The sequence below is a fragment of the Perna viridis genome, chromosome 2, assembly GCF_037379345.1.
Source record: "Perna viridis isolate PV_CMFRI_1.1 ecotype Kerala chromosome 2, ASM3737934v1, whole genome shotgun sequence".
NCBI lineage: Eukaryota > Metazoa > Mollusca > Bivalvia > Mytilida > Mytilidae > Perna > Perna viridis.
Window position 1 is genome coordinate 59,807,639 of NC_142446.1, and position 25,114 is coordinate 59,832,752.

The window sequence follows — 25,114 nt, forward strand, 5'->3', positions numbered from 1 at the left end:
CATGTCTGGTCTTTGTCCCTGAATTTTCTTCTTTTGATTTCTGCTAGAATATTGGTTCTTTAGATTACTCTCCCAGCTTGATGTTTTAAGAAACATTTTGCTACAAATTTAGAGAAAACTTTTACAATACACTTTTACACAAGTCATTGAATTTAAACCAGAAAAATGTTTATTTAAAGTATCTTTTGGCTTTATCAAATGATCCCAGTCACAACATATAATCCCATTCAAGCCTAGGCACTCTACAGAATTTGGAGCCTTGTGGTGCAATATCAAAGAAATTCATACAATTTTACCCAAGTTTTGTGCAGATACCAAGAATATGGTAATCCTTAAATGGACATATTAAATCTAGGTACAATTTCAAAGAAATGGTTACGTTCATGTCTGAACCAAAGAAAACTTTGACTTTTGGCCTCTTTTAACGGCGACAATGAAACACCACCAGACCAACTGACATGCCAAGTAATATATTGCACAAATTACAAAAAAGTGCAATATCAGAATAAATTTCATATTCACTGTTTTTAAGATCTTTATTTCTAAATGGTTCAAGTCATAAGAACCAACTTCAGCCTATCTTTTGTGGTATTGAACCTTATGGTACAACTTTATAAACCTTCAAGTGCTTGCTTAGATGTCTATGGGCATCACTGCCAGTGCCATGATATTGTACAAACACATTTCCTTTGCCTTGATATAAAAATAAATATGCATCATTTGTCTACACTTTCACATCTCTTCGAAGTTGGTGACCTATACAATGAGCGTATCTGGTTTACCATTGTCTGTCTGTCTCTTCGCAAATATTCAGACCAACCTTCCTCTGAGTCTTTTAGTGTATATGATCCAGTTAAACTCAGAAATGACATGGTTAGGAAAACTATAAAAGTAAAATAATACAAGAATAGTGACTACATTTGTATTGAATATTCAACTGTTGTATGGGACACCAAGTGATTTGATAAGAGCATGGTGTCAAGGGTTGTTGATAAGCCTAAAGGTACAAGTAACTTGTGCTAGTTGAAAGGAAGGAAGAGTTTATAAAGTGGCCAATAAATGCAAGGAAACAGGAAATTAAATAAGATTTTTTTTACCATGACAGGAATTCCAAATGTTTTGGTTGCATTGATGGAACACATTTTAGCACTTAAGCCCTAAGGAAGGATCCCAAAGGAAGGGTGAACATTCTTCTCCTTACATAAAGGAGTATCACAGACAGTGGTGGATCCAGAGAATCATCGAAAGAGGGGAGGGGGGGGGGCAGAAGGCCCCACAAAAATATTTTTTTGTTAAACATTTTTTTTTAATGTGTGCATATACACATCAAAATAAGTTATTTTCATTAAGTATCAAATTTATAAGGGGGCCACGCCTTGGATCTGCCTAGTTTTAATATTATTTTTGACAGTGATGGTAAATGCCTTACATCTAAATACAAAATGTATGTCTTATCTTCACCAATATTACACCTTTTGATTGATTGATTTGTAAATAATAATAATCTTTACATTCTTGTCCTTTCTCAAAGTCATACCACTACAAGCAGATTAAGAGAGACAACTCAAGTTCGACATAAGCCAAACATGACATAAATTGAATAAATAAAGGTAATTAACCCAGGTGAAAATTAACATAGTTAAAAAAAACACCACAGATTATTTCATTTGGCCAAGTTCATCAACTTTAGATACAATGCTTATGTTAAATATTTAATTAATAATTCAATTAATGGTTTGAAATTTTAAGGTCGAAATATTTTTTCTTGGAACATTTATAGTAAAAAATTCTTAAACTGAACATTTGACGTATGGCTAGCTGTAAGTGCAATTATTACTTGTTGTTCTACTGAAATATACTTTGCTCCAATGAAAATTCAACTGGATTCTGAAAAAAAAAACATACTCAAATAAAATGCTTCACGGGGCACAGCTTGATACACAGCAGAGGCCGAAACCCTGAAGAGTTGGGGCAAATATGGACACACCATTCAAACTTGATACATCTTTGAAATTTGATTACAATTAGATGTTTGACATAGAATAATAATTTAACCAGAATAAAAGTGATTACTTTTATGCCCCTAATTCCTAAATGGTTCCAGACTAAACCACCAAAATCAATTCCAACCTTCCTTTGGGGGAATGGTGTGGTACCTTGTGGTACAATTTCAAAGCAATCCATATCTATTACTGACCTTATTATCAAGAAATCAGAAATAAATACTTATTTCTGATTGCTTTGTGGTCCCTAATTCTTACTTGGTCGAAGTCACAACCCATTAAATCAATCCATATATATATAAATATGGCATATTGTAATACAATTTCAAAGAGATCCATTTATTTTCAACTCAAGTTATTATCCAGACATTCAGAAAATGCTTGTTTCAGGGCCCTGATTCCAAAAAGGTTCAAATCTTAACCCCAAAATCATTCCCTTCCTTACTTTGGTGGCATGACACCTTGTTATACAATTTCAAAGAGATCCATTCACTTTCAACTCAAGTTATTATCCAGACATTCAGAAAATGCTTGTTTCAGGACCCTGATTCCAAAAAGGTTCAAATCGTAACCCCAAAAATCATCCCCCTCCTTACTTTGGTGGCATGGCACCTTGTTATACAATTTCAAAGAGATCCATTCACTTTCAACTCAAGTTATTATCCAGACAGTCAGAAAATGCTTGTTTCAGGGCCCTTATTCCAAAAAGGTTCAAATCTTAACCCCAAAAATCATTCCCCTCCTTACTTTGGTGGCATGGCATCTTGTTATACAATTTCAAAGAGATCCATTCACTTTCAACTCAAGTTATTATCAAGACATTCAGAAAATGCTTGTTTCAGGGCCCTTATTCCAAAAAGGTTCAAATCTTAACCCCAAAAATCATTCCCCTCCTTACTTTGGTGGCATGGCATCTTGTTATACAATTTCAAAGAGATCCATTCACTTTCAACTCAAGTTATTATCAAGACATTCAGAAAATGCTTGTTTCAGGACCCTGATTCCAAAAAGGTTCAAATCGTAACCCCAAAAATCATCCCCCTCCTTACTTTGGTGGCATGGCACCTTGTTATACAATTTCAAAGAGATCCATTCACTTTCAACTCAAGTTATTATCAAGACATTCAGAAAATGCTTGTTTCAGGGCCCTGATTCCAAAAAGGTTCAAATCTTAACCCTAAAAATTATTCCCCTCCTTACTTTGGTGGCATGGCATCTTGTTATACAATTTCAAACAGATGCATTCACTTTCAACTCAAGTTATTATCAAGACATTCAGAAAATGCTTGTTTCAGGACCCTGATTCCAAAAAGGTTCAAATCTTAACCCCAAAAATCATCCCCCTCCTTACTTTGCTGGCATGGCACCTTGTTATACAATTTCAAAGAGATTCATTCACTTTCAATTCAAGTTATTATTCAGACATTCAGAAAATGCTTATGTCTATTGACAAAAAGAGAGTATCATACCATTACAGGACCACAAAATTTTTGCAGTTGTATGAAAAGTGAATAACTTTGCCTTGAATTTTTTTTTTAAATCTTGTCAATAATAATGGCAATAACATTATTTGGATAAGGCCAATGTTTATGGGTAGGTAGTGTAAGTGGGAAGAAATTTTATTTTGATTTTGGCCTGTCAAGAATATTCTCATCTCTTGACCATACACAAAAACCTATCAATCTTCTTTACCAACAGAAATCGATCTCGCGATTATTTTTGCACCACATTTGTTGAAGGCAACTGATAAAATGGCCCTGACCTAGCTGGTGTATTTTTCTTTAACTCTCATAAAGAATACTATATACAATAAACCACTCATAACCTAAAAGAAAGTCCATATTTTGCATCTGGATATCTAAAAAAAAATTCAGATGGAAAAATAAAATAGGAGGTGCAAAATGGCATCATGTGATAAAGAAGGTGTAAAAGTTAAATTGAATTCCAATCAGCCATTTAAAAGGAGTTGGGAATTAGAAGATGGTTCTTCTAGGTTGACCAAAGACTAAGTCTGTGTTTTGCAGCAGGATTCAGATGGAAAAACAAAATAAGAGATCTGAAATAGGATCATGAGATAAAAGAAGTTTGAAAGCTTAATTGAAATCCATTCAGCAATTTAAGAAGTGCTGCCAATTAGATCTGGGAATGGACAAACAAACGAATGGATGGACAGGACAAATAGACAAATGGATGGACACTATATAGGCAAGAGATATAATAAACTGTTATGAAAGAGATATGTCACAACTGTTGCACATGGTGTTTTTTTTCAACGCAATCGGTATGGTTTCGCTTTTTACCCTTTGACCTTAAAGATGCTATTTTATGGAAACCCAAGTCACCTGATCACAATTCTGTTTCCCGATTGGCCAAATACTGATAACTTAGTGGCATTCGAAAAAATTGCATCGGAAATTGAAATTGCATCCCATGTGTTTCTTGAATGAAATATAGAAAATTTTAAGTTAAAAGAACAAAATTTTGCTGCATCGGCCATCTCTTTTTTTAAAGATATTAAAGTCAATAGATAGTGATTTTTGTGATAACAGTATATTTAGAACACAGAATTTCTAAAAGGAATTCATGCATGAAATTAAATAACCTTTTGGTGTGTATTAAAGCTCTGTCAGAAGAATAAAATGAGAGTACCATCTGAAAACATAAAATTTTCAACCATCAAATGGTATATAATATTGCAGAAGAATATCATACATGTATACATCCATATGCTTTTCTTGGAGTTATATTGTTAAATCAATGAAATGCGTGCTTTGGCCCTTTTTTAGCTCATATTTCCTCTTGAGGTTTGGAACCTTGACATTATATTTCAAAAAGATCAACTAACTAATATACAAGTAATCACAAAGAAAAGGTGTCTACCAATGAAGACATGGCAATGACATAAATGATAAAGACACATATGAGGACAGTGCCCAAACCACTAAACAACCACAAATTTTGTGGTTAAAAATCATTTCAACATATGGAATCTAGAATTTGAACAGTAATCAAAAGAACATAACCAAAATATTCAAAACTAGTCAGGGAAAAAAGGAGCAAGAAATAAACAAGGAAACAAAAGTAAATGAGCAACCTGGGCTCTACCAAAAACTTGAGACCAGGTGCATTGTTCTCTGCTTTTCTAGAAACACTGAGTTGCCAATAAAAGGTTACATCCTGGGTAGAGGAAAAAGGGTTTAGAAAAACTGTGATACAATAAACAAATATCATTTCTAATGGTGCAGGTGGGTACCATAAACATTTTGTAGTGATGACTTGTGGCAACATAATCATATTCTGGAAGTCTAATTGTAAGAAATCTAGCACAAAACATAAAGTCAGCGTGGTTTCAGCAAGCTCTGGCATAACATATGAGTTAGTATTCAGATAAATAGGATAAACTATTGGTATGTGTGATAGGAGGATTGATAGAGACTGGCATCTAAACACATTTAGAAAAAAAAATTATAAAGGATGTGTGTCACAACAGACTGACAGAAAGAATAACATAGTAGAAGTCCCCTATGGTAAACCCAGGGAACTAATATCAATCCTATTTTCTAATGTACAGCAACAAAAAATACTTACACCCAATGGTTGATAGATAGAGCCCATGGAAAGCATACCGTGAAGCTGGCTTCAAATGTGTTACTTTGTTTCTTCTATAAGCAAATAAGGTAAACCCTGCCAACAATAGAGGATTAACAGTTGCTATCACTTTGCATGAGAAACAGTCTTTTCCATTTAAATACTTGTCCACTACTTTTTGATAGTCATTTTCTGTATAAGTTTGCCCTGTATTATCTAAATTTGAATGTGCCTTTTTATGAATCTGATTTGCTTCAGAACTTTCTTTCTGTCTATCTGCAATATTATTTTCCTTTGCTATACCTAAAATAGAATATTATATAATAAGGCAACTAGTGAATGAATAGCTTCACTTGAAGCATATGATAGGCAAATCACCCTATTTGTTGCTTTTAATCCCAATAAAACCCGGAAAAAAAATCTGCAAAAAGCCTGAATGGGATTACTCACCTGCAAGTTTACATTAACCCCCCACCCCCCCCCCCCCCCCCCCCCCCCCCCAAAAAAAAAAAAAAAAACTATAAGTGGCAATGGTACAACTTTGACCAATCAGAATTAAACAACAGTCTTGAATTAAAGTAATAGTCTTTATAAAAATCAGAGAGGAGGTGAATCATGCATGCAAATTTCTAATTCAGAAACAGTTACAGGCCACATTTGGCTGTACACTATCAAGAAATGAAAATGCCTTAAGATGGATTATCTCCCTTTTAAGTCCTAAAACAGTAATTATATTCCTTCTTGCACATCTACAAATGATACCCAACCTTCCCATGAAACTTCATAAAAATCCTTCAGTGGATTAAGAGTTGGGCTTACAAGGTTTTAACCTAAAGTTTGATAGTCTAAGCATTTGCTAAGTAAGTAAGTATATTCCATTATGTACATCTATATATGTTGCCCAACCTTTCTTTATAATTCCATCAAATTCCCTTCGAGTTGTTTCAGAGGAGTTGTACTTATGAGGTTTAAACAATCGGAAATGGCTTGTTCCTGGCCCCTTTCTTGATAAAATTTCAGCTTAATACAGCTACCGGTAATGGCAAAATGGCAAAAACAAAAAAAACAGACATGCACCTGTCTATACTCAGGAGATGTTGGTCATTAATGTGTCTTTGAGTCATTACTTTATCTTTTTGTTTTACTTTGATTGTTTTGTTAATATGGATTTTGTTGTTCTTGTTGTCTGGACCTGTCAGAGCTTACTTAAAGGCGTTTTTTTGGTAATCTCAAAAAGTATTTACTATTTATTTTTTTTCTAATTTCATTTTTTTTGTTATGCTTTATCCAAATAAGTTTGTTTTTTGGTATGTGGCCTTATTATGAGGAGTTACAAATTAAGTTCAACTTTGGTTACTGTTGAATGATTTTTACAGAAGTAATGGCCTTTGGACTTTCTTTGTAATGCTTTTACCAACTGATTTTAAATATAAATTTTGTATGTAGTCTTACTTTGAGAAGTTACAGATTAAGTTTGACTGGTTATGGTTGAATAATTTTAACAGAAGTTATTGTCCTTGGACTTAGAAAATGTCAGTGAATTTAAAGTTATCCACACTTTTTTTTGTAATGCTTTTACCAATTGATTTTATATTTTGTATGTGGTCTTACTCTCAGAAGTTACAGATTAAGTTTGACTTTGGTTACAGTTGAATGATTTTTACAGAAGTTATGGCCCTTGGACTTAGAAAATTTCAGTGAGTTTAGTTATCCATACTTTTTTTGTAATGCTTTTACCAAATGATTTTATATTTTTATGTAGTGTTACTATGAGAAGTTACAGATTAAGTTTGACTTTGGTTACAGATGAATGATTTTTACGGAATTTATGGCCTTTGGACTTAGAAAATTTCAGTGAAGTTAAAAAAATTTTCATTGGAACGCTGTTCTTATATTTGATTTAATAGTTCTAAATATACTTGAAAATTACACATGTATAATGTCAAAGAATTTTGTTCAACCACATGGGACAAAACATTGACATTATGATCATATCAATAAACAGTAACAGTGTTAATAATACAACTAAACCAATATTTGCATGCAATGTTGTACTAGGTATACCGCCACTTGTACAAGCCCACAAAAAAGGAAGTTGATATTTCACAGCAACCAAAATCGCTTACAGCATGGTGTCCATCTATATAGAATCACAAATGCTTATAGATTTCATGCAAAAGCAATACACAAAATATTTAAACTTCCCTCCAAAAGGAGCTGAGAAATCAGTTACAAAAATTTTGATTATGCATCACTTAAAAAATTACTTAGTCCTAGTACAGTAAAGAAGAAGTGGACGAGCAACAGTACTAGTCATCATGCAAAAGCAATTTTATTGTTCCCTACAATAGAAGATAAGAAATCTGTTACAAAAATTCCAATTAACTGGTATGCCTCACGTGAAACATTACTAAAAGTCTATCAGTAAACAGAAAGTAGATGAGTGATGAACCTCATGACCCCTTATAATGCAAAAACGTAAGAGATATCTGAAATCTGATTGAAAAACACTGGTTCGGATTTTCAAAGGAAAAAAATCAAAATCAAACTAAAAACTCAACTAGAGACTGAACTGCTCCACTGGTCAAAAATAGTCTTGTCAGCCATTTAAATCTTGATCCTACTGTACTATTGTCACAAGAATCATTACATCAATAGAGAGCATCTAATTAAAACATTGCCATGACGGTCACCTAGTGTTGACACACTGTTATTTCTGCACAGTGCTCTGAATGTCAAAGTGAAGACTGGTAAATGGCAAAAGTAATTGCAACTAACCTTTCACCAAATTTTGAAGGAAATCTTTCAAGAAAATGGAGTCACTAGCTTCAATCAATTCTTTTTTTTTTAGTTAGTCCAACTCCCAAAACGATTGGTCTCTCCTGGACAGATTTCTTTGAAAATCACTCCCATCAAAGCTTTTATTGCTTGAAATTTGATGGAAATCTATCAAATAATGAACACCTATCCTGGTGTTAGGGGACAAATGCAAAGTGGTTACAATTATATACCTGAGCTAACAAAGGGAAGAATATACACTCTGGCGTAATATTGACATAAATAACATCTTACTTCCATAGATCTTTTTCAGTTCTTCACTCAGTATACTACCCATTTTTACTGCAGAAAGAAAAAAAGTTGTTACAATAAAAAATTGTTCACTTAATACAAGCAACTTGGGTTATCAAGGTTAAATAAGGTCAAAGTTCAAAAGATTCTTGTTATTTTGCCTGGTGCAAAGGTTTATCAAAAACATCTAATCAATTCAAACTATTTAAACCAATCACCTCATACTCTTCTGAGAGATGAGAAGGATGAATACAGATGTACATGTTCTGGTAACTACCATGTATACAGTTTGGGTTTACAAATGGGTTATTTTATTAAAATTTTATGTAATTTATGTAGCTTTTTTAATAAATAAAAATGCAAACATAAAACAAGAGGCTCCCAGGAGCCTGAATCACTCATCTGGTAAATTTTTGCCTTTTAAGGGCAATAACTCTAACAAGGAGTTGTCAGACAATTTTGACTCCATTTGATTCATTGGATACATTTGTAAGCCTTATAATAAGGATCAGTTCAGCAATTGAAAGCTATTGGCTAAACCTAACAGATTTGGAGATGTATGCAAAAATCTGCTGACTCCATTGTTCTATTTTTAGAAATGGCAGCCATGTTTTTTCAACGATCAAAAATCTGTTATTTCGTTAAGGATACCCTATAAAACAAAAATGTCAAGTTTCATTGAATTCTGTAGAGTAGTTTATGAGGAGAAGATTTTTTTAAAGTAATAACATCATAAACAGAAAAAAACGTCCAAAAAGGGCAATAACTCCATGGGTCAACAAATTTTCACCAAAATTTTACCACAGATAGATTCTTCCTGCTGAATAATTTTATCCCATGTCAGATTTTGGTTAAACCCAACTGTTTTGGAGATATATGCAAAAATCTGCTGTCTGACCCCAATGTTCAAATTTTAGTAACAGCAGCCATGCTTTACAACAGATAAAAAATCCAAATGGTCATTTTGTTAAGAATGCCCTTTAAAACAAAAATACCAACTTTCATTGAAATCTGGAAAGTAGTTTCTGAGGAGAAGATTTTTTAAAATAATAACATTAAAAACAGCAAAAAAATGTCCAAAAAGGGCAACAACTCCAACATGGGTCAACAAATTTTCACCAAAATTTGACCACAGATAGATTCTTCCTGCTGAATAATTTTATCCCATGTCAGATTTTGGTTAAACCCAACTGTTTTGGAGATATATGCAAAAATCTGCTGTCTGACCCCAATGTTCAAATTTTAGTAACAGCAGCCATGCTTTACAACAGATAAAAAATCCAAATGGTCATTTTGTTAAGAATGCCCTTTAAAACAAAAATACCAACTTTCATTGAAATCTGGAAAGTAGTTACTGAGGAGAAGATTTTTTAAAATAATAACATTAAAAACAGCAAAAAAATGTCCAAAAAGGGCAACAACTCCAACATGGGTCAACAAATTTTCACCAAAATTTGACCACAGATAGATCTCTTCATGCTGAAAAATTTTATCCCGTCAAAATTTGGCTAAACCCAATGGTATTGGAGATAAATGTGAAAAACTACTGTCTGACCCCTATGTTCTATTTTTAGTAACGGTGGCCATGTTTTTCAACAAATCAAAAATCCTCACATCAGTTCTATGCACGATACCCCAAGAAACATTCATACCAAGTTTGGTTCCAATTGGTCAGGTGGTGTCAGAGGAGAAGATTTTTGAAAGAAATAACATTAAAAATGGCAAAAATCGTTGAAAAAGGGTAATGACTCCAACATGGCTTCATGGATTGAAACCAAAATTTGACCGCAGATAGATTTCATCATGTTGAACATTTTTACCTGTGTCAGAATTTAGTTAAACCTAATGATTTTGGAGATATATGTGAAAAACTACTGTCTGACCCCTATGTTCTATTTTTAGTAATGGCAGCCATGTTTTTTGATGAATCAAAAATCCCCACTTCAGTTCTAAGCAGGATACCCCAAGGAACATTTAAACCAAGTTTGGTTCTAATCAATCCAGTAGTTTCAGAGAAGAAGAGTTTTGTATAATTGTTAATGACGACGACTGACGACGACGGACACCAAGTGATGGAAATAGCTCACATGGCCTTTGGCAAGGTGAGCTAAAAATTCAACATTGGTGAATTTAGTTCTTTTTGATCATTTCTTATTTCATTCCCACTTTATTTCTTTGAGTTTTTTTCTGCTGTGTTTCATTTCTTTGTGTGTGTGTGTGTGTGTGTGTGTGTCTGTCTGTTATTCCTTGGTTTATTAGAGGAGTAGGTCAAAGATGTCAGGTTAAGGTGGAGGTAAACACAACCAATTGGTAAGAACAGCAAGGCTCAAAATACTTTGGGAATAACTTTATACGAAACTCACAATTTCAAGTAAAAATTTACACTTTTCCTAAATATTAGGATGGAAGGCAGTTACATTGTCACTGGCCATGTCATCAGCTGTTAAAAATGTAGGTAATTTCAATTCAAACATTTAATCCTTAATCCGAAAACAAACTCAAGTGAGAAAAAGGAGCATACACCAGCTCTTCTCATGCTAGACTGGGATATTTCAGACATCCTTGGGTAAGATTATAGTTCTTTACCTCTGTGGAGTCTTGTTTGAGAATGATTAGAAAATGACCCATGGGTGTCTGAGATTTTCCTATCTTGCACTCATACAGGTGTTAAATTCTTAATATATCCTTCATATGCTCTGGTTGTTCTAGTAGTAGTTACAAAAAAAGACTACCTAAGTCAGTATTGATGTTAGTATAAAATTGAACAAATAATGTATACTGGATGTAAAAAATCCTTCAAGATGTTAGTGCTGGCAAGGTCTTAGCATGAAAAAAAATTCTTTAAAAATTTACAGTATGCCATCAGCAATTACCTTCCTTCATGCACTTGTCTACATATGATGGTTAATATTTAAAAAAAGTTTCACTGAAATGCATCATATAGTTGATAGGGGTTCCATTTATGTGAAATGTGAACAGAAAGATGAACAGTTATTGACAGATAGGCACACAAGAGTAATTCTTATGTACTCCTCAAATATTTTAAAATTGACCACATGGTAAATAGCCTTACACAGCTCAAAAGTAACTTGTTTTCAACCAAAATTGGTGGAATGTAATGACATTGAAAGTTAATGCACGTTACACTATTTGTACCAAAATACTTTCATGAAAAAAAAAAGTTTTTTGTGACTGTAACCTTGGCCATGCATGAAATTACCCATAAATCAATAGGGTTCTCACTTACCTGGTACAATATCTCAAAGTTCCATTTGAATCGAATGCAAACATGTCGAGTAATTATCCAGAAACTTAAAAAAAGTTTTTTTGACAACTGTGACCTTGACTGCAAACAAAATTCCCCAAAAATCAATAGTGTTTCCATTCATCTGGTATGCGATAATACATTGTATCCAAGAGATCCGTTTCAATCAGATGTAAAAACAAGAGGCTCTCATAGAGCCCAAATCGCTCACCTGACAAACCATACCGCATTAAATAAGTAAGTAAAGGTATCATGCTTTGTTACCATGTTTGATGAAAAACTGCGGAAAAAGAGCATATATTGATAAATGCTGTAAGTTCAAAAGAGTACCTAAGACACTGTAAAATATTGGAAATGCCTTCAAAGTGTTTTCAGAATCTCTGGAAAAAAATTTTGGCAAGTGTCTCCCTATGCCCTATTATTCCATCAGGTCTGAGAGGGCATTAGCCCGTTACACATTTGCTGCAAAAGAACATAAAATGAAGTTAAACCATGGGTATCCAAAATTTTCATAATTACCATTCACATCAGGAGACCATGTCTATTATATAAATCAATTATCGTTGAAATCAAAGCAAGTAAATCAAGAGGCTCCCAGGAGCCGAAATAGCTCACCTTGTTAAATTTTGTCTTTCAATGACAATAAATTTAACAAAAAGTTGCCTAATAATATCATAAGGATCATTACATCATCAGGCTAAACACTTTTACCCTATGTCAGAATTTTAATCAGAACGGTTTTGGAGATACATGTATATAATCGAAAATCTAGTCTGACCCCATGTTCTATTTTTAGTAATGGCGGCCATGTTTTTTATGGATCAAAAATCTAAACATACTTTTTGTGCAAGGTACCCCAAAGAACATTCATACCAAGTTTGGTTCCAATTGGTCAAGTAGTGTGAGAGAAGATTTTTTAAAGAAATACATGTAACATTAAAAATAGCAAGAAAACATCAAAGAAAGGGCAATAACTCCTAAATGGCTTGGGTCTCACTAACCACTTCCAGGTCAAATGGCCACCCCTCTATGTAGTACCAAATGCATAATTTGAGGAAAATTGCCTTACCGGGTCACTATTTCCATTTTCCCATAAAATCAGTGTAGTGATATTGGTAATCTGGCTATATTTTAAGAGGTGCATTGTGCAAGGTATTTTAAAAAATAACAAGATTTTTACCAGTAAAAGTGACTCATAACTTGACATCATCCCTGAAATACCTAACGTCACTGCTTGGATACCCAAAGTACTCAAATGGTCACACAGTGATGAAATAGGTATGACATAAATTGTTGAAATCTATCCTTCTTTCATAATGACAAATGATATTTACTATTACAACTTCTTGAATTATCATAGGTATCAATTTGGTGTGACAAATTGTCATTTTTTAGTAATTTAAGGAAAATATCACTGAGGGGCATGATATAAAAATTACCATTTTTTTTAAGTCCTATGTCTGATTTTGATAGTTTTGGTCTTAATAGACTCACAGTACCACAAGCTTTCATAAAATGTAAAAACAGAAAAATATAAGAACTCATAAAATGTTTTTAAGGTCTCACTAACGACTTCCAGGTCAAATGGCCACCCCTCTATGTAGTATCCAAAACACACTGAACCTAGACATATGCATTGTAAGTGCATTATTTGTGTGTATTATGATTAAAAGTAGTCAAAATAAAGCTGAGAATGTGTACTTTAAAATCATATATGCAATTAACTACAAAAGTGTATGAATATTGTTTACATGTGTGAGTAATTTGCCTCCATGCTGTCAGCAGAAAAGGTAAAAATGTGGATTTTCTGTATTATTTATTCAAGTAAACTTTGTGAAGAATTTCTACAATCATCGTACCATTAGCATAATGATTTTGGAAGCCTTATTTTCCAAGCTTCGCAATGGTATGCAACTTTAAGATGTCATTTGTCCTGGGAATTCACAGTGAAACTTTCAAAATTACTTTTTTTTAACATGTAAAATAATGGAAACGTTAGAAGTGGTTAGTGAGACCTTGACAGATTAAAATGAAAATTTGATTACAGATAGATCTCATCATGTTGAACACTTTTACCTATGTCAAAATTTGGCTTAATCTAGCAGTTTTGGAGATATATGTGAAAAACTACAGTCTGACCCCTATGATCTAGTTTTAGTAATGGCAGCCATGTTTTTTGACGGATCAAAAATCTAAACACAATTTTAGTGCAAGATACCCTAAGGAACATCTATGCAAAGTTTCATATAATTCCTCTCTGCGTTTCAGAGTAGAAGATTTTTGAAAAATTGTTAACAACGACGACGGACACCAAGTGATGGCAATAGCTCACATGGCCTCTTCTTATGGGTAGCTATCATTTTCTTTATTCTTCTATAGTTGAGGAAAAAATAGCAAAAAAAGCATTTAGTCCACTACATGTATGTACTATTTTTAGTAACAACTGCCATGTTTTTTGACTGATGAAAAATTTTAAATGATCAGTTTGTGGAGAAAATCCTAAAAAAAAATTATGCCAACTTTCAATAAATTTTGTTGCAATTGTTTTCAGAGAGTTGAACACATTAAAACAACAAAAAAAATCTGTTAATGATGATAGCCACACCGGCTGAACATACCTTTATTCTTACTTCATATTTCCTGATACCCGGGGCAAGTGAAAATTGAGTCAGGGAAAGTTAGGTACTTAGTTACACTTTCCTGTGGCAAGTTGAAAACTTCATATGCTGTTAGGATTTGTTTTGTTAGGAAAGCAGTCATTGACTGTGGGAAAGTTGATTTTATATGGATTATTTCCTGAGGAAACCTCAATTCCTGAAAAATCCTAGAACACTGCATTATCTTCTCTCTATCAAGTTAGTGAGTGTGCAATCAGATGCACAAAAGTAACAAGATCAACTGCCTTTACATGAAATGTATACTGTAAACATGGAAATTTGTTACATCTTTTTTTCACAGTTTCTAATTCCAAATCATTTCTGAAGTATTGTTTCAATCCATCCAGTAATTTCAAATTTGGGGGAAAAAATCCATTTCAGGACCTATAACTCGAACATCCATCAACAGATCTTTCTGAAAATCTTTCTGTCAATCCAACTGTGCTGAACAACTTTACTCCCAGCCAGATTTTAGCTAAGAGTTATTGACAAAATTTTGCAATTTGTTCCCTGTGGTCTACTTTTAGTAGCCATTTTGAAAAGAGCTTCCCTTTCCTGTACTTTTTTCAAATTTTTATCCTCTGCAAATAACCTGTTTGTTGATATAAGATCTACATGTATGGGTATGTCATTGAGGAATTGAAAATAAGAATAAGCTCTGACTCTGAACTAATCCCTATACTACTGAAGCATAGTCTGGACTGATCTGTGCATACAACATACAGTGCCAGGGAGCCGATTTCAGGCTGATGTTATTTTTACATAAGTAATTTTCAGCATTTTATTTCATACCAAACTCTTGATATCAAGATTATTTCAAATTACCAACTTACAAAATGAACAGGTTTCACTCTTAATTGTACCAGTTCCTCATGTTTTTAGTAAATTTTTAATTATCACAAACTTACACATTTGGTCTAGAATCTCGTGCACAATTTGATTTCTCATGCAAAGCAAACAAAATGCTTTACATTTATTCAAACTAACTCTTGTAAGAAGTTGACTTTTTTATTATTATTCTAATCTACATGTATATCTGCTTGATGCAAGTAAAACAACTGAAATTGTTTCCCACAATCTGTTTACTTCAAGATGCAACAAAAAATTAGCCTTGGTTAAAGTTGTCACACTCTTTCAATTACTATTACATTATTTTTAGGGAAAAATAGGAAAAGCAAATATTATTCCAACAATGGCACTTTGATCATTGTCGAGGGAGACAATTTTGTGAATGGCACATACATGTAATTCACTAAAACAAAGGGTGAATTTTCTCAACTTATGCATGATCTAAAATTGATCTCATGAAATTATATGTAAACACATTTTATAGTGAATAAGCACATGCATCAAGCATCTGTGCAATAGCAGTATCAACTAATCTATTTGTTGTACATGCACTATTAGTACAAACCTTAAAAGCTAATCTGGAGCAAATTGTTCCAGATCGTACTGCAAGAAGATTGCACTAACTTCGCTGACTAGATTTAATTGCCAATGTCATTGACAGTAATATTTCATGTGTACTTCGAGAAAAACAATGCTTGGCACTCAACTTGAATTTCATGGCACTGAAAAATCGAAAACTACGCTTTGAGCAGTGTGGAAATAAGTATTTTCCATCTCCTGTGTTCACATGAACTGCATTGATTGATCAAGTAGTGTTGGAGAGGATTTGGTATATTGTTTTTAATCTCTACGAGAGAAGCTCCTTCTGAAATTAATTTTGGATTTCAGGTCTCTGTGTTATACGTGTTACAAAGAAACATGCATTACTTGGTCTTATTTTGGACACTTACAGTTGCAACGAGTGGAAGGAATCACCAGAACATTTCGGTACATATGAAAGACTTTTCGATACCAAGACAAATCGGCCTCATACCTAGACAGATCGTCACTTAGTTTATATACCCCGAATGACTAGGCACAGGGAGGGTTAATTAATAGGGAAAAAGCATACCTTATAGTACGCAATTCAAACGCCTGTAACCCCATAACGAATCCCAACTATCATATATCCTACAGCATTATTTATCTTATTTTATAAATATACTCATGTACACTATTGCATACTCTTTTTTTTTTCTTTTGTCAAATACGGTATCGTTATTGAATCATATAATTTGTATTGTTATTCTGTCCTTAGCAGGCCATTGATTTTGGATATAATAAATTTTGAACATTGAACTACACAATTCGCCTTAAATGGGAACAAACCTATATAATCACTTTTACCAGCCCCTATGTATAAACAGAGACATATTTTGTTTTAAAATGTCTCATTCTGGTACAAATCAAAAATCAGCATGCCGTGTAGAAAAAATACTGACCAACCACATTGCCATCGGAATTTTCGGCAAATGAAAGTATTATAGGACCAAGGATTTATATATATTTAGCTCCTTGATAGGACTAATACAAAATTTGAAGTTGTATGTATACATATACAACAAGGTTATATAATTAGAAAAAATAAACAAATTGCGGATCTTTCTAGGTATGAGGCCGATTTGTATTGTGCTAGGACATTATTTACCATTTTTGTGGGTCAATTTTACAGATGAAAATTACAAATTTTCCAATAAAAAGGTGGGGTGCGAACCCCGCATCCCACCCGCTGGATTTGCCACTGCAGTGTATCAAGATATATCTATGATAAGTTTTTTTTGTCTTTTAATTCGTTTATACTATATAAAGATTTTTAAATTTCTGTATTTCTAAATTATGATTTTTTTAGAGATTAAGATGAGGAGGATAAAGGAAATTATATAGATAAAAATATAGATGAGTAACTGAACTAAAAATCTGTATAAGTTGAAAAAATGAACTTTGGTTTAATAACAAGAACAAATTAAATATATACATCTAAATCAGTAAAGTTCACTGGTCAGAACGGTCATATATGGTGAACACACGTGAGTTTGCAGACAAACAGAGGGGGATTCATAGCATTTAGAGTCAGGGCGTTTCGGCCACTGAGACTTGAGGTAATAAGTAAGCTCCATTAAATGGGCAAAAATTGTACTAATCGGCCACACATTTAAAACCGTCTTTTAGTGTATGGCCATGGATAGTAAAATGTAATAAATAGTTTAAACAACATTTACAGAAAATTTTCTATTTTCTGTAACGTAAAACTTCGATGAGAGAATTTGGAGCAAGTACGCAGTATTACGTTAAGAGCTACATATGCGGACTCTACAAAGACGCAGTATTACGTTAAGAACTATATATGCTAATTCAGCTTCCCAGATATTGAATTTACGTTTTTAAACATGAAACTCTACAAGAAGACAAAATTGTAAGAAGCTGAATTATTGTAATGGTGCTATTATTGTGAATTTCAATATAGTTACAGTCTATTGATTTGATGTTGAAATGCTCATTTATTACAGGAAAATTAAATTTACAGACTTTAATAAAGTTTTTGATTATTTAAACCATTAAGGTGAAAATGACACGGAATTCACCAAGAATGATTTTTCTTGAAATAGATAACAATTTTTTTAAATATTCATACAATAGTCATACACTTTTCCTCGATTTTTTATCTTTACGTATTTTTTTTTATTTAAAAGGTGTTACAAAAATCTCACATGTGCATTCGCCACAATTTATAGTGGTAGTCATCCCAGTTGTCCCTCATTACAGGTAAAAATGTGTGGGACAAGTGGGAATTGTGTACATGTTAATTAGTTGTTTTCACACCCTTATTACAATAGGTAATGATGTATAGTCTTTTTCTGAATATTATCTAATTGTGTTATGTAGTATCTATAGATAAATTGTTCCTGAAGTATATTTATTGCTATAAAATATGTAACTTATTATAAAATAAAATAGATCTTTTCCAATCCTTTGTACTGATGCCTGGTAACAGAGGGAGATATTCCATGTGGATAGTTTGAATGCATTTTGAACTGTGCTTTTTGATGATGCTTTTTCCATATTAATATTTTTCTCCTTGGGTGATAATTGAAACAACAATAATTTTTTCTAATATTTATTAATTGCTTTATGATATATTTCAATATTTATGAAAATAACAAGATTCACAAAAATTAACAGAGAATGATAATAATGCACGATTACAGTATAAAACAAACAGTAAAATGTTCATACACTTCTACCCAAGGTGAATAAGCTGAGGTGCTGGATCAGCATAATTGATAACTGTGATTTCCCCGTTGCGTAGTCTTTGTTTGAGTAGTTGCAGTCTGTTGTCAATATTTCTGTATTTGCGGCGCTTTCTTGTTGGTAGTCCCCCTGCTCTAATTTGGATGATATTTACTTCATTGGCTGACTGGATCTGCTTGAGATGAGTAATGAATGTGTAGATGTTCGGATGTGCTGTATTTATTTCTTAATCTTGGAATGCCATCCCTCTAAGTGGTTGGTTGTTCTGGATTCATCATGGTCAAAGTGGTTCCAGATTTGCTGATCAGACTCTACCCACTGCGTTGTTACATAGTCTGTAAATGGTATTGTGTTGATGTTAATATCGGCATTTTCCAACTCAGTCAAAGCATTAAACCACACATCATCTACACTGCAGAGGAACTAAGGGTAGCACTGCTGCTCTGCGTACCAGTGTCTTGATGACTTCATTTTCTTTGTACTGTGTTTGTAGTCCTGATTGCTGTGTCTTCCTCCAAATACACTGCGTGAAATGAAAAAAAAATACCATCGAATTGCAATGTTAGGAAAGACAGTCTTTGCTGCATTGATTGTCGCAGTCTCGAAGTCCAGAACAAAAGTTGAAGGCTGAAGTTGAAGTTACTGATTTGTGCATTTGGTATGTACAATACTAAAAAACCTTCTGTAAACGTCTTTTCTTTTGCCAGGGAGTAGACCATAAACAAGGGGATACATCTGACCATTTACTTTGCCATGAATTGTGTAGAGTTGACTAAATACAGAAGGGCAGGTGAAGAATGTACCATCTCCAAAGATGGTGTCGTTATTGGCTAGTAGTTGAAGATTCTGTTGCGTTGTGAAGACCAATATGCGTTGTCCATTGTTGTCATCTGCAAGAAGGAACTGTTCACCAGCTGATGTTTGGGTCCATTGACCTTGTAAATCAATGTCGTTGGTTGATGTTGGCAACTTTGGTAGTAGACGGGAACGTTGTCTATAAAGTATGCTTCTAGAAGACTGGAATGTTGGTAGTTTTTCAACCATATTTTGTACTTCTTCATTCCATTCAGGTGTTCTCAATTTTGCTACCTCTTCATCATAGAGTTTTGGTACAGCTGTTGCTTCTTCTCTACATCTTTTTTTGATTGTGTTTAACATCTTTGCTGCCCCTAACTTATATGGCTCTGCTCTGTGGTTGTGTTGAATGTTGTAACCTACTGGCATGTTGTTTAAGGTTCTTATAGTACCTGGGCATGTGCTGACAGCACACCGCCAGTAAACCCTTTCTTCACGACGATTCTTTACCTGGAAACGGTAATTGTTGTGAACAAGACTTTGTCCACCTCTACTGTTCTCTATGAATTCTATGTTTAGCTGTGCATTAGCCATTTTGACTTTGATTCAAATTGACATTTTTACTTTCTATATACACCTCTTTTGAGATGTGTTCACATTGATTTCAACAAGCTGAAGTGGCATGTTGCTCATAAGCAAGCCCACTTAGAAAGAAATTGATTAGCCAATTAATGTGGTCAGTTATTAAAAGTTATTATATGACTGCTGGTTTAATTAGTTAAAATAATTAACTTCACTTATTATTTTTATTATTATTATTTTTTTTTAATTCCAATCAAAAATATGTATCTACATGTATATGACTAGATGGTGATTGTGGAGTACTAGAAAAAGACTATAACTTTGTCAAAAACACTAATTAATTATTTGTTGTTATAAGAATGTTGGACAACTGAGAATATAGTTTTTTTTCAAATGTGGGACAAATGGGAATAAACCGTTAAAGTATGTACCCACTATCCCCCTTCCTTAATTACATGTTTATTTTCCCAGCACATGTGTTTGGGATTGGGATTTCTTTTTTTTTTTTTGTTAAAAAGATGAAAAAAAAAAAAAATTCCCGACCCCAAGCACCTGTGTTTGTAACCGGTGTCCTTCGTTCCAATGTACATATATTCTAAAAGTATTGTAATACTATATACATGTAGATTCTACTTTGCCACCTTGTCACCGCTCTACTTCATCAAATTGTCGTTATATGTAACGGTTTTGCCACAGGGTCGGTTTACTTATACCCACATAATTTCGTACCGAAATCAGGACGTATCTCTTTGTTGGGAGGGGGTGGTTAGTTCCAGCTATGCAGCTGTCATTCAGCTATTTATGGGATAGTTATGTGAAAAAATATATTACCGACTTATGCTTTCTTTACTATACCATATAGTTGAATGACAGTATAGCTGGGATATTATTTATGAAATTATTTTCCCCAAAAATGTGTATATCGGTATACATATGTTATATAAATATGTCTCATAAAGGACAAGGATTTACATGTTTATACAGTATTTATATATCTAACTTCTTGTAAATGACAATATTTCAGAAGTTATGAATGAATAAAGTCACGGCTCCAGACGCTGCCTAAAACGCTATATTTCAAATATCCAGATCTTATTGAGAAATATTATATTTCTGACAAAAAGATTATAGATGATGGATTTGCATAATATCAACAAATTTAATTTCTGTAGTTTTACTATATAATCCGACTAATACTACTAACAAGTGGAAATATATTTATTCTCATAAGTCAATTGATAAATATCATAAATATTGTATTGTATTGTATTGTATTGTATATGTTGATATTCGATCAAAATAAACCTATCTATCTAACTAAAAAAAACCTATACACATTTCAACATGTATACTAGCATGTTTTGTTTTTGCAGTTGAAGCAAAGAAAGACTCAATAAAAGATCATAAGGCTCTAAACATTGTACTCTCTGCTCCTCGGTTCTATATCTGAAATTATTATATCTCATTATACTTTTTCTGTACAAGATTTTTGTGAATAGTTTAACTATTCTGGTGAGTTGCGCGCCAAATGAATACTGACCGATCATTATCTTCTTTATGTAATCAGTATTCAATCAATCACATGTTCGATTATATACTGTTGCATGCGTGGACAAAAAATATTTACAACACAATAGGCAAAAATGTAAGTGCTAGAAATGAACAATGTGATTAAAAACTATATACAATGATCAAGGTATTGTTTAGATGGCAGCACGGAGAATAGTTAGCGTTAGCTGCTATGGATGGAGCCTGAACAAGTAATGCAGGGAGTTGGTTCCACTGCGGTATGAATGCCGGGATGTGTCTTATGAAGTTCGGATGTGTCTGTATTTTCTTGGTTCTTGAGTCGGATCATGCTGCTCTTTGTTGTTTTTGTACTTCTGTTTTTAGTTTTTTTTGTATTGACTGACGTACTTTCTTAAAATATTTTTTTTATTTATTATTTTTCTTAGAGAGTTGTTTATCCATGGGAGTCTATGTTTGTAAGTAAGCATCTTTGATCGAAAGTTCTCGTCTACCGATTTCAGTAGTTTTAATTCGAAGTGCTTCCATAATTCGTTATAGGTCTGAGTTTTGGACGATTTCGTGTAACTCTTAATGTATTTTGTCTTAGAGTATTCGAGGGAACCAAGATTCTAGCGGAAATCAAAAGAATGTAGTGCAGGGACAAAGACCAGACAAGAAAAACAGACACACACAACAAAGAATATAAAATTCCAAAACAATACGAACAAAGCAACTATAGAAATCGGACTTCACTTTGAGCATGGACCAGTTGCACCTGTAGGATAAGCTTCTTTCGCTTTTCAAGAAACACCCGCCGAGTTGCTACAAAAAAGTCGTCTCAAGTAGACGAAAGAGGAAAGGAAAACTAAAAGGACACGTTGAAGAAATCGGTTCTTATGGTGTAGATGGATACACCAACAAATTTAAATCAAGTTATATTACTAGACAAACAAGTAATTTTTAAATTAATGTTCCCCAGGGCTCAGCTTGATGTAAGACGTGGGGAACCCTAAACAATTGCCAGTATGGTCACACCATTCAAACTTGATATATACAGCTTTGCATTTTGATGGAGATTAGACATTTGACATAGAATAAGAATTTAACCAGGATCAGGGTGGCCTTTTTCGCCTCTAATTCCTGAATGGTCCTTGTCACAATCTCAAAATTCAATATTTGACATTCCTTTCTGGGTATAGAAATTTGTGGTACAATTTCAAAGAGATCCATTTCCTTTCACTCAACTTTTCATCATTCAGAAATAAAAAAAAATGTTTGTCTCTGGACCTTAATTCTTACTTGGCTCAAGTCACATCCCCAAAATATATCCCAGACTCCCTTTTTGGTATGGCACCTTGTAGTACAATTTAAAAGATACCCAAGCTAGTGTCCAGATATCAGGAAAATGTTTGTTTCTTGCCTCTTTTCTGCCCCTAATTCCTAAGCAGTTCAAGTTTCAACCTCATAAGTAATTTCTTACCTTCCTTTGATGTTATGAAACCTTGAGGTACAATTTCAAAGAGACTAACTTATTAATAATGAAGTTATTGTCTAGACATGCTTGTTTCTAACCCCTTTTAGGCCCATCATTCACAAATGGTTCAAACATTAATCTCCAAAATCAATCAAAATCTGACTTTAATGCCAATGTGGTATAGAATTATGTGAAACAAAATTATAGACATCCATTTGCTTTACTAGAGTTATTTAGTACAAATGCTTGTTTTTGCCCACTTGTGGCCTCTAATTCCCAAACAGGTCTGACCATAAACCATTAAATCAATATCAACCTTCTTTTGAAGTTGGAGACTTCTTTCTATAGAAGATCAACCAACTAATGGACAACATTCACATTCACTTATATACTATATTGAGGTCAACTAGGTCAACATGGTACATGCCTAAGAGCTGAAAGCCAAGCGGACTGAAACTTGATTAGATTACTTGAATTTATATTCTATGTCTAGAGTACCAGGTTTGACATAAATGGCGAAAGTGAAAGTCGTCTACAAAGACCAAGTGATCTATAGATAATAAGGCAGACAACTATGGCAAGCCAAAGTGGACAAAAATCAATACTAAACCACTTGACTGTTCTTGCAAAATATAGTCCTTCCGGTCACGTTGTTATGGGAAATTCAACCATCATCGAAAACGAATCTGTGCGTAATATCCTTCCTAAAGGTCCCAAGTACCGTAAACCATGCTCCATAAATTGGAATTATAACTTTAAAGTTCTTATGGATGTTGTGGAGGACTACACCAGAAAATGGATAAAATGAGAACAAGAAGACACTGATTCTCTATCAAGAGAGGATAAAGGTCATGAGGTCTTTAATTTTGAAACAAATGAATGCTTTAAGTATGTCAATGAAAGTCAATGTCAGTTTTCAAAGACCCTGATGTAGCAAAAACATTGTCTACTATACATGACAAAAAAAGCTTTCATACCAGCAGACAAAGCTCAAAACAACATTGTTTTTGTCTGCAAAACGTTTTATATCCAATGTTTATTATCAGAGGTAGACGTAGAAAATAATAGCAGTGGTAATACCTATACTGCCACCACAATCTTCAAAGAAGAGATAGTGAAAAGCCATAAATCTGTTCTATCCTCTTTTGGTCTGTCTACCAAAGACAATGATTGTAATTTACTGTCTATATTCTGGATTCCTAAACTCCACAAGAATCCTTACAAACAATATTACAAAGCTGGATCTGCAAAATGTACCACAAAACCTCTTTTACTCACAGCTGCCAAAAAGGGTCTCCAGTCCTACTACAACATTTGTTACTCCTGTAGTGGTATTAATTAAATGTGGATCCTAAAAAATTCGAAATATCTTCTGGAGACCATCAGTTCAAGATTATTATCAGAATATAATAGCATTAAAAACTATGATTTTTCAACACTGTTACTTCTATTTCCCATACTCAGTTAAAATCCTGACTTAAAAACATTATACATTGTTGTTTTTCCTAAAGAGATGGTACACTTAGATACAAATATACAATTCTTGGTAAAGATTGCCCGTACTTTGTAAGAAATAATTCCATAACATCTTCCAAATATACAGAAGATGTTTTCAAAATGGTGGAATTTTTTATCAACAACACATTTGTCCAGTATGGTGTATGCATTTTTCAAGAAACGGTTGGCATTCCAATGGGAACAAATTGTGCTCCTCTACTTGCTGACCTATTCCTTCACTCTTATGAGGTCGACTTTATAGCTGATCTGATCTGAAAGAAAGAATATGGTTTAGCTAGATCCTTTAATCTCAGTTTCTGCTACATAGATGACATATTATCTTTCAATAATCCTAGTTTTGGGGATTTGATACATCGCATCTACCCCAAAGAACTTGAGATAAAGGATACTACAGAGACTGTGAAGTCAGTCATATCTTGACTTACACTTAGAAATCGATGGTAAAGGGAATCTATTGATCAAACTTAACGACAAACGTGATGACTTTTTATTCAGAATTATCAACTTTCCTTTCATC

At 33.4% G+C, this 25,114-nt stretch overlaps 1 protein-coding gene across 5 annotated transcripts; it reads right to left on the reverse strand.

The window, feature by feature from the left end:
* Window positions 1–517: 517 nt before the first annotated feature.
* Window positions 518–16,483, reverse strand: LOC148626290 (uncharacterized). Of its 5 annotated transcripts, XM_088570171.1 has the most exons (6): window positions 16,382–16,457; window positions 15,997–16,153; window positions 12,256–12,387; window positions 8,664–8,711; window positions 5,592–5,894; window positions 518–883 (listed from the first exon to the last, which is right to left on the reverse strand). In XM_088570171.1, the coding sequence occupies exons 4-6, from the start codon at window positions 8,704–8,706 to the stop codon at window positions 717–719; spliced, it is 513 nt and encodes a 170-aa protein (XP_088426297.1). In that variant the 5' UTR covers window positions 8,707–8,711; window positions 12,256–12,387; window positions 15,997–16,153; window positions 16,382–16,457; the 3' UTR covers window positions 518–716. The 5 variants fall into 5 exon arrangements, with proteins under 5 accessions (XP_088426297.1, XP_088426296.1, XP_088426298.1 ...); XM_088570170.1 differs by lacking the exon at window positions 15,997–16,153; XM_088570172.1 differs by lacking the exon at window positions 12,256–12,387.
* Window positions 16,484–25,114: the final 8,631 nt, after the last annotated feature.

What these genes read in the sequence shown, in the direction of transcription:
- LOC148626290 (XM_088570169.1), bottom strand. Translation starts at nt 16,424, where the DNA reads ATGTACCGAAATGTTCTGGTGATTCCTTCCACTCGTTGCAACT. An exon ending in TCCTTCCACTCGTTGCAACT is followed by an intron (nt 8,712 to 16,381) that starts GTAAGTGTCCAA and finishes TTCTTTCTGCAG; the next exon opens with TAAAAATGGGTAGTATACTG. An exon ending in ACTGAAAAAGATCTATGGAA is followed by an intron (nt 5,895 to 8,663) that starts GTAAGATGTTAT and finishes ATTCTATTTTAG; the next exon opens with GTATAGCAAAGGAAAATAAT.